The sequence below is a fragment of the Chamaea fasciata genome, unplaced genomic scaffold (assembly GCF_029207755.1).
Source record: "Chamaea fasciata isolate MVZ Bird 193981 ecotype frontalis unplaced genomic scaffold, bChaFas1.0.hap1 SCAF_27, whole genome shotgun sequence".
NCBI lineage: Eukaryota > Metazoa > Chordata > Aves > Passeriformes > Sylviidae > Chamaea > Chamaea fasciata.
The window spans coordinates 4865928-4876530 of record NW_027094112.1 but is presented as its reverse complement, the minus strand read 5'-3'; the positions used below and the strand labels follow the sequence as shown (position 1 = coordinate 4876530).

The window sequence follows — 10603 nt, the reverse complement described above, 5'->3', positions numbered from 1 at the left end:
CCAATTCCCTATGACAAACAGGAGTGTCCCTGTGCCCCGGTGACAAAAGGGGAGTCCTGGTGACAAACTGGGGGTCCCGGTGACAAAAGGGGGGTCCCGGTGACAAAGGGGGGTCCCGGTGGCAAAAGGGGGGTCCCGATGACAAAAGGGGGGGTCCTGATGTCCCAATGACAAAAGAAGGGTCCCAGTGACAACCCGGGGGTCCCAATGTCCCAATGACAAAGGGGAGGGGGGGGGGGTCCCGATGTCCCGGTGACAAACGGGGTGGCCAGGTGCCCCGATGACAAACAGGAGCGTCCCGGTGACAACCCGAGGCTCCCGGTGACAACCCGGGGGTCCCGGTGTCACACTCGTCCCCCTCAGGGCGTGCCGCCGGCGCTGTTTTTCACCTTGGCCACCACTTTCTTCTCCTTGACGCGGCGGTTCTGGAACCAGATGGTGATCTGCCGCTCGCTCAGGTTGGTGGCGGCCGAGATCTTCCTCCTCTTGTCGCGGGTGATGAATTTGCTGCTGGCGTACTCCTTCTCCAGCTCCTTCAGCTGCCCCTTGCTGTAGGGCACCCGCTTCTTGCGGCCCCGCCGGAAGGCGCAGCCCTCCTGGGGACACGGGCCCGCCGGCTCTGCGGGGTGGGGACACCGTGGGGTCACTGCTGGGGGCCCCCAAAACAGCCCCGGGGCGCCCGGGTCCCCAAAAACATCCCCGGGACTGCCCGGGTTCCCAAAAACCCTCCCGAACCCGGCCGGGTCCCCAAAAACATCCCCGGGACTGCCCGGGTTCCCAAAACATCCCCGGGACTGCCCGGGTCCCCAAAAACTGCCCCGGGACTGCCCGGGTTCCCAAAACATCCCCAGGACTGCCCGGGTCCCCAAAAACTGACCCGGGACTGCCCGCGTTCCCAAAAACCCTCCCGAACCCGGCCGGGTCCCCAAAAACATCCCCGGGACTGCCCGGGTTCCCAAAACATCCCCGGGACTGCCCGGGTCCCCAAAAACTGCCCCGGGACTGCCCGGGTCCCCAAAAACTGCCCCGGGACTGCCCGGGTCCCAAAAACCCTCCCGAACCCGGCCGGGTCCCCAAAAACATCCCCGGGACTGCCCGGGTTCCCAAAACATCCCCGGGACTGCCCGGGTCCCCAAAAACTGCCCCGGGACTGCCCGGGTCCCCAAAAACATCCCCGGGACTGCCCGGGTCCCCAAAAACATCCCCGGGACTGCCCGGGTTCCCAAAAACATCCCCGGGACTTCCCGGGTCCCCAAAAACTGCCCCGGGACTGCCCGGGTCCCCAGAAACATCCCCGGGACTGCCCGGGTCCCAAAAACTGACCCGGGACTGCCCGGGTCCCCAAAAACCCTCCCGAACCCGACCGGGTCCCCAAAACCCACCCCGGGACTGCCCGGGTCCCCAAAAACATCCCCGGGACTTCCCGGGTCCCCAGAAACTGCCCCGGGACTGCCCGGGTGCCCAAAAACCCTCCCGAACCCACCCGGATGCCCAAAAACACCCCCGAGACCATCTGGGTCCCCCAAAACACCCCCAAACCCACCTGGATCCCCAAAAACCGCCGCTCCCTGAGCCCACTGGGAACGGTGAGGCTTGAAAACGTTCAGTTCGCTGTTGTCGCTTTTAAAAGTTTTTGAATTTCTATGTTTTCCCTTTTGATATTTAAGGATTTTAAAGTTCTATATTCTCCCTCTCGTTATTAAAAAAAAATATATAAAATTTAAAGTTCTGTATTGCCCTTCTTGGTATTGAAAGATTTTTAAAGTTCTATATTCTCCTTCTCGGTATTTAAAAAAAAAAATAAATAAAGTTTTATGTTGTCCCTGTTTGCATTGAAAGTTTCTGAAATTCTACATTCTCCCTCTCAGCATTCAAAAATAATTGAAGTTTATATTGTCCCTCTTCGTACTGAAAGATTTTAAAGTTCTATGTTCTCCCTGTGGGTATTTAAAATTTCTGGAGTTCGATGTTTTCCCTCTTGGTACTGAAAATTTTTAAACTCTATATTCTCTCTCTTGGTATTGAAAGATTTTGAAGTTCTGTATTCTCCCTCTCAGTATTTAAAGATTTAAAAGTTCTATATTCTCCCTCTAAATATTGAAAGATTTTTTTAACTTTTATATTTCCCTCTTGGTAACAGAAGATTTTAAAGTTCCATATTGTCCCTATTGAAATGTAAAGATTTTTCAGTTCTGTATTCCCCCTCTCGGTATTTAAAGATTTGGTTTTAATGCCCTGGGGTGATTTTTTTTGTTTGTTTGTTTGTTTTTGGTTTTTTTTAAACTTTATTTTTGTGCTGGTGAAATGCAGGTACCGGCAGATCAGCGGCGTGACCAGCGCACTTTAATTAATCACTTTAATTAATCACGTTAATTAATGTTCGCTGCTGTTTCAGCAACCTCAAGGCCCCTCCTCTTCCTCTGCCGCCCCCCACCCCGAGCTCCTGGGAGCCCCCCAAAACCCCCCGGCCTGGAGCGGGGTCACCCCGGGGAGGGAAATGTCACCGTGTGAACCCCAAAATATCAGTGTGTGAACCCCCCAAATATCAGTGTGTGAACCCTAAAAAATCATAGTCTGAGCCCTAAAAATGAAATCGTATGAACCTTCAAAATATCATTGTCTGAACCCCCAAAATATCAGTGTCTGGACATCCAAAATATCAGGGTCTGGACCCTAAAAAATCATAGTCTGAACCCTAAAAATGAAATCGTATGAACCTTCAAAATATCATTGTCTGAACCCCCAAAATATCAGTGTCTGGACATCCAAAATACCAGTGTCTGGACATCCAAAATATCAGGGTCTGGACCCTAAAAAATCATAGTCTGAACCCTAAAAATGTAATCGTATGAACCTTCAAAATATCAGTGTCTGAACCCCCAAAATATCAGTGTCTGGACCTCCAAAATATCAATGTCTGGACCTCCAAAATGTCAGGGTCTGAACCCTGAAATATGAGTGTGTGAACCCCCAAAATATCCTTGTGTGAACCCTAAAAAATCATAGTCTGAACCCTAAAAATGAAATCGTATGAACCTTCAAAATATCAGTGTCTGAACCCCCAAAACATCAGTGTCTGGACCTCCAAAATATCAATGTCTGGACCTCCAAAATGTCAGGGTCTGAACCCTGAAATATGAGTGTGTGAACCCCCAAAATATCCTTGTGTGAACCCTAAAAAATCATAGTCTGAACCCTAAAAATGAAATCGTATGAACCTTCAAAATATCAGTGTCTGAACCTCCAAAATATCAGTGTCTGGACATCCAAAATATCAGGGTCTGAACCCTGAAATATCAGTGTGTGAACCCCCAAAATGAAATCGTATGAACCTTCAAAATATCAGTGTCTGAACCCTGAAATATCAGTGTGCGAACCCCAAAAATATCGTCGTTTGAACCCCAAAAATATCAGTGTGACCCCGAAAAAGATCACTGGCTGAACCCCCGTAATGTCATCTTCTGAACCTCCATGATATCGACATCGATACTCCGATAAATGATTATTTGTACCCCGATAAATGATCATCTGAACCCAAATAAACGCTCACTTGGGACCCCAATAAATGGTCATTTGAGTCCTGATAAATTATCATCTGAACCCCAAATAAAAGACGATTTGGACCCCGAGAAACGATGGTTTGAATTCCGAGAAAACATCCCTCGAATTCCCATAAACGCTCGTCTGAACCCCGATAAATCATCCTTTGAATTCCGAGAATCCTCCAAACCGCCATCAATCACCTTCCGCCTCCCTGCCCGGAATTAGAAACGGCCGCGATAAATCCAATTATTATAATTCATAATAATTACTATTATTTTGTGAACCTTAATCCCCTCCAGCTCTCAACCAAACCCCCCAGCACAGCGACAACGACCCCCTATGATAAAAAATATAGGAACGGGAATAGGAATAGGAATAGGAACAGGAATAGGAATAGGAAGAGGAATAGGAATAGGAAGACGAATAGGAATAGGAATAGGAATAGGAATAGGAATAGGAATAGGAATAGGAATAGGAATAGGAATAGGAATAGGAATAGGAATAGGAATAGGAATAAGAACAGGAACAGGAATAAGAATAAGAATAAAAATAAATTAAAAATACAATTAAAACGAACATGGAACTTTAAAATTAACATTAAAACTATTGAAAAATCCCCAATAAACCCCCATGCAACCCCGGCGAATTTTAACCCTTTACACCCCGCCACCCCCCCCACCCTCCTCCCCAGATTTTTTTACCTGCGAACGCGGATTTCAGGAGGAAGCCAGCCTGGCCCTGCTCCTTGGGGCAGCACATTTGGCCGCTCCAGCCTCCCCCGAGCGCCCAGGGTTGGTGATAACCTCCATCCACGGGCACCAGGGCTTCATGCCGGGGCTCGCCCAGCGCCGGCACCACCGACACGTCCAGGTAACCGGCCACGGGCTGGTACGGAGCCCCGTACCCGGGGTAAAAGGCGAACTCGGCCGGGCGGCTTTGGAAATCCTCGCTTCCCCCGCCGCCCTCCAGGAATTTCTCGGCCGGGAAGGTGCCCTGAGGCGGGCAGGGCTTGAGCGAGGCTCGGGACACGCGGCACGAGTAGAAGCCGCCGCCCAGGTAACCGTAGGGACCCGCCGCGGCTTTGGGGGGCTCGGCCGGAGCCTCCGGGGGATAGCCGGGGTTCATCCCGGGGGGAGGCGAGGAGCCTGACAGGCTCGGGGCGGGGTGAGGAGGAGGATGAGGAGGAGGATGAGGAGGAGGAAGGAGCCCCCGGGTTTGGCCGGGGTGAAGCCCCGGAGGCAGGAGCCCCTCGAGGCCGGGGGGCTGCATGTGTGCCGGGGCATGGGGAGGTGGGGAGCGGCTGCTGGGCAGCCCCGGGCACTGCCCGGCCCGAGGGGGGGCCCCGCAGCTTTTTAAAAAGGGCTTCGAGCCGCCCCCAAAGCGGGTTTTTTTCCCTCCCTCCTTTGCCCGGCCGGCCTGACGCGACGGGCGGAGGTTTCGCTCATTGGACGGTGCTGGAGGGAAGAGGAGGGGAGGGGGAAGGAGGGGGGGGACAAGGAAAAAAAAAAAAAAATAAAAGAAATAAATCCAGCCCGGCACCAAGATAAAAGAAAAGGAAAAGAAAAAAATTCCAACACAGTATGGCAAAAAAAAAAAAAAAAAAAAATTCCTTCGGCCTCAATAAAGCGCCGGAGAAATTGCGAAAATGGTTTTATTGGGAGGGGCGAGGAGGAGGAGGAGGAGGAGGAGGAGGAAGAAGAGGAGGAGGAGGAGGAGGAGGAGGAGGAGGAGGGGACTCCCCCCTCATGTGAAAGGAAGGGACGCGGATGTGGCTCCTTGAGCTGCTGCGCCTTGGAAATGAAAAATGAAAAATTCTGGGGGGGATTTAGAGGTGGGGGAATTGGGGGGAAAAGAAAAGAGGGAGGGCAAGGAATGGGACGATCAGGAGCCTGGGGGGGGGGGAAATGAGGGCTCGGATTGAAAGAACCTTTATTTTTATTATTTTTTAATTTAAAAAAAAAAATTATTCCCTCGAAGATCTGGGGGTTTCTGCTGAGCCCCCACAGAGCTCGGGACCCCTAAATGGGCCAGTTTTGGACCCCTGGGAACGGGACCTTCCCCAGCCTCGTTCTTCCTTTCCTCAAAATCCTCAGGGATTTTATCCCCCTCAAAAAAAAATCCCAATTCTTTCCCCCTGCGGAAAGCACTATGCCCTCAGGACCCTGAAAATCAGGGGAGAGGTCAAAACAAGCTCTGGAATCTCAAAAAAAAAAAACCCTGCAGAGGTGCTGGAATACCCCAGAATAGGCCCTGTGGACATCCCAAAGGGAAAGAGGTTGGAAAATTAAGCAGAAAATCCCTTTTGGGGCTCCAGGACAGGTGGAGAGGATGAGGAAGGACAGACGGATGTGGAGATGAGGGAGCCCCTGGGGCTGGGAAGGTTTGGGAGTGAATAAAAGAATTATTGATCACTGCCCGCTCGAAACCATCCAGGTATTTTTAATTGTCCGGACACACGGTGGGATTTACTTTGATTTTATGGGGTTATTCCCCCTTTCCCCCCTCTGTTTTCTTGCTTGGGGAAATCTTCGCTCGGGAAAATCTTCGCCGAGATTTCCCCCAAAAGGCTCCGGCTCATCTTTACCTTCGTGTGAATGAACCGGGAGATTTCTGCCTCCTGACCCCAAAAACAATCGAAACCAAACAAAAATAAAATTAAATAATTTTTAAAAATCCCGTTTTTGCCGGGTTTTGGGCCACCGGACCTCGACAACGCAGGGACAGAAATCGGGTGGGAATGAGGGTTAGGAATGATGATGGCAGACGGGAAAAGAAATTCCTAATTTCACTGCTGGAAGCAGAGAAAAAGCCCCCAATATTAGGGAAATATAAGGAAATAATGAATATATTCCTACGTTTCCCCCCATTTCCCAATAGGGAAAGATCCCAAATACCCCAAATATTAGGGAAATATAGGAAAATAAGGAATATATTCCCATATTTTCCCCTATTCCCCAATAGGGAAAGATCCCAAATACCCCAAGCAGGGAAATATCCCCAATATTAGGGAAATAGAGGGAAATAATTAATATATTCCTACATTTTCCCCTATATCCAATAGGAAAAGATCCCCAATACCCCAAATATTAGGGAAATACAGGGAAATAAGGAATATATTCCTATATTTTCCCCTATTCCTCAATAGGGAAAGATCCCAAATACCCCCAGTGTTAAGGAAATATAAGGAAATAATGAATATATTCTTATATTTCCCATATTTCCCAATAGGGGAAGATCCCAAATACCCCAATTCCACTCCTAAAAAACCCGAAAAAAACTCCACCACAATCTCTGCACTCGCTGATTTTCAATTCCCTCAGAGGGGGAAAAACCCCAAAATAATCAAATAAAAAACCCCAAAAATCCGAGCAGTTTCAACCGTCCCCAATCTCTTTTCTACTCCAAATATTTAAGGAAATATAAGGAAATAATGAATATAATCCCATATTTTCCCCTATTTCCCCAATAGGGAAAGATCCCCAAATGCCCCAAATCCACCCCTTAAAAAAAAAAAAAAATCCACTCACTGATTTTCAATTCCCTCAGGGGGAAAAACAACAACAACAACAATCTCTTCAAAAATCAAATTTTCAACCTTCCCCCGCCCCGTTTTCTGCCCCTTTCCCCCCTCCCCGCTCGCCCCCGGCCCCATAATTCGGTGTTTGCCCAAAGTCTCGCCCCATTCCCGGCGGGAAAAGGTCGGGAGGAGCCCCCGAGGTCAAGGCCAAGTTGAAAGTTAAAAACCTTTGAGGATTCCCGAGCTTCCCGAGGTGGTTTTTTTTTTTTTTTTAGGGAGGAAAAACTCCGGATTTGGGGCATTTTTGAGGCTGAATTTGGAATTTTTCGGGATCGGCTGAGGATTTTCCTGCCCTTTAATTTCCCTTTGATTTGTTGGGTTTTCAGTGCCTCGGGGTGGGGGGATTTATTTTTCCTGCGGGTTCTTTCAGCGCTTTAATTTTCCCCTTTGATTTGGTTGGGTTTTTAAGGAGAGGAAGGAAAGGAGGAAAGGGATCGTCGGCGCACGGACACCTCGAAAAATCAGGAGAAGGAGCCAAAATTGGATTTAAATTGGATTTTATTCCCTTTTCCCCGGCGAGCGGGGCTTTGTCCCGGCCCCGCGGATGCCGCCCCGAGGAGAAATTTCCCTTTTTCACCCCCTCAAAAAAATGCCTTTGGGTTAATTTATTACAGTTTCTTTTTCCCCCAAATTGCTTTTAAGACCGCGGAAAATTTCGAGCAGGTTTTGCCGCGGGAGCCGTTTGAAAAAAAAAAAAAAAAAAAAGCGATTTCCAAACCTATCGTCGGATTTTCCTTCTCGGGAGATTTTACGGAGGGAAAATTCAGTGTTTAAAGCAAGAGCAGCGGGTTTATCTTCAAGGGGAATAAAACCCTCTGAATTCTTCCCCCGTTTCTCTCATGGAAATTATCAAATCTCTTATCGGTTTGCAGCCGTTCTTTTATTAAATTCTCCATAGGATTTATTTAATATTCATCCCATCTGGAGCCTGGAAAAAAAAAAAATCTCTGGAACAACTTTTTAAGAGCCTATGTTTTCATTTTTTTTTTTTTAAGCAATTGAACCCGAACCGTCATTACAAAACACAAAAGAAACAAAGAAAACCAAACCCAACCCAAACCCCAAAGCAGTTTGAAGAGGAGGAAGGGGAAAAAAAGAAAAAATGAAATTGGAACTACTCAAAGGCTTCACGTTTGGAAATAATCAATGGCTGGAAAATTGGATCCTGGGTCTGGAGGGGAGCCCGGCTCTTGGCTTGCTGATTCTGGCAAATATTTTCGGGGAGGGGAAAAAAAAAAAAATCAAGGCGAATGTTTTTTGATCATTTTTATCCTTTTTTTTTTATTTTTAATTTTTCTTTTTGTTTTTCACTTCTCCCCTCAGCTGCGGCTCCTCCTTCCCCACCTCACGGGCAGCCCCGGAAGTTTCGGGGGTTATAGGTGCGAATGTTTTTCTCTCGGGAGTGCCGGGAGGAGCCGAATTTGGACTTTACAGAGAAAATTTTTTTTTATATATTTTTTGGGGTGGATGCTTTGAAGAAATCGCTGGCAGGGGAACAGAGAGCCCGGCCCGGCCGCTCTTGGCTCCTCTCACCCCCTCCCCGCTGCAGCCCCGGCGCCGCCGGCATTCCCGGAGCCCGCTCCCCCTTTTTGGGGTGGATCTGGGGGGGATTCCAGACCCCGGGGAGGGAGGGGAGTTTGTTGGATCCGTTTTTGGGGGAAAGATTTTGGGGTTTTGTTGAATCGGGTTTTGGGATGGGATGTGAGGGGATTCGAGACCCGGGGGGGTTTTATTGGTTCACTTTTTGGGGAGAGATTTTGGGGTGTTCGGTAGGATCTGTTTTTGTTGGATTCCACACCCGAGGGTTTCGTTGGGTCAATTTTTGGGGTGATTCCAGACCCGGGAGGGGTTTATTGGATCCATTTTTGGGATGATTCCAGATCCGGGGGGGGTTTGTTTGGTCTGTTTTTGTCATTCCTGCACCTCCCAGGTTTTTCGTCCCCTCCCTAGCCTCGCCTCCACTCCTTTTTCCCCCCCTTTTTGAGCAGTGCGGGTGGCTCTGGGGTTTTTCTCCTGGGCTGCCCCACCTGAAGCCCCATTTGGGGCTGTTCCTCACCCCCCGAACAGAACTGGAGCCCCTGAGGGATTCCCAAAGGCTGCGGCTCCCAGGGCCTGAAAATGCCCGGCTGAGCCCCCTCCCCACAGCCCGGCGAGGCTGAAACCCCAAAGGGACCAACCCCGACCCCTCATCCACCCATCAATCCATGGATCCATTCATCCATCCATCCATCCATCCATCATCCATGGATCTATCCGTCATTCCTCCCTCCAACCTTCATCCATCCATCCATCATCCATGGATCCATCCCTCCATCCATGAATTCATCCATCATCCATCCATCCATGGATCCGTCCATCCACCCTTCCATCCCTCCATCCATCATCAATCCATCATCCATGGAACCATGGATCCATCAGTCATCCTTCCATGGATTCATTAATCCATCCCTCCATCCATCCATCCCTCCATCCATGGATCCATTCATCCATCCATTAATCCATCCACCATCCATGGAGCCATGGATTCATTAATCCATGCCTCCATCCATCCATCCATCATCCATCCATCCATCCATCATCCATCCCTCCATCCCTCCATCCATCCATCCATCCATCCATCCATCCATCCATCCATCCCTCCCTCCATCCATCCATCCATCCACCCATCCATCCATCCATCCCTCCATCCCTCCATCCATCCATCCATCCATCCATCCATCCCTCCATCCATCCATCCATCCATCCATCCCTCCCTCCATCCATCCATCCCTCCATCCATCCATCCATCCATCCATCCATCCCTCCCTCCATCCATCCATCCCTCCATCCATCCCTCCATCCCTCCATCCCTCTATCCCTCTATCCCTCCATCCCTCCATCCATCCATCCATCCATCCATCCATCCCTCCATCCATCCCTCCACCCCTCCATCCCTCTATCCCTCTATCCCTCCATCCCTCCATCCCTCCATCCCTCCATCCCTCCATCCCTCCATCCATCCATCCATCCATCCATCCCTCCATCCATCCCTCCATCCCTCCATCCCTCTATCCCTCTATCCCTCCATCCCTCCATCCATCCATCCATCCATCCCTCCATCCATCCCTCCATCCCTCCATCCCTCTATCCCTCTATCCCTCCATCCCTCCATCCCTCCATCCCTCCATCCCTCCATCCCTCCATCCATCCATCCATCCATCCATCCCTCCATCCATCCCTCCATCCCTCCATCCCTCTATCCCTCCATCCCTCCATCCCTCCATCCATCCATCCATCCATCCATCCATCCATCCATCCCTCCCTCCATCCATCCATCCATCCCTCCACCCCTCCATCCATCCACTTTTTCTTTGGCTTTTCCTGCCTTCCACAACCTGCCGAGGGATCCAGGCTGGAAAACCCCCCACAGGAATGACGATTACCGAGCAGAAACCACCACAAAAGTGCTGGGAGACTGGAAGAGTCGGTGATTCACCACCGATG

General features: G+C 49.9%; 1 protein-coding gene across 1 annotated transcript; it reads right to left on the bottom strand.

Annotated features, from left to right (window-relative positions):
* Positions 1-359: 359 nt before the first annotated feature.
* HOXB13 (homeobox B13) lies at positions 360-4668 on the bottom strand. The gene is made up of 2 exons (XM_066204810.1): positions 4245-4668; positions 360-619 (listed from the first exon to the last, which is right to left on the bottom strand). Exons 1-2 carry the CDS (start codon positions 4666-4668, stop codon positions 360-362), a joined length of 684 nt encoding a protein of 227 aa, XP_066060907.1.
* Positions 4669-10603: the final 5935 nt, after the last annotated feature.

What these genes read in the sequence shown, in the direction of transcription:
- HOXB13 (XM_066204810.1), bottom strand. Translation starts at nt 4,668, where the DNA reads ATGAACCCCGGCTATCCCCCGGAGGCTCCGGCCGAGCCCCCCAAAGCC. An exon ending in CCTGAAATCCGCGTTCGCAG is followed by an intron (nt 620 to 4,244) that starts GTAAAAAAATCT and finishes CCCACCCCGCAG; the next exon opens with AGCCGGCGGGCCCGTGTCCC.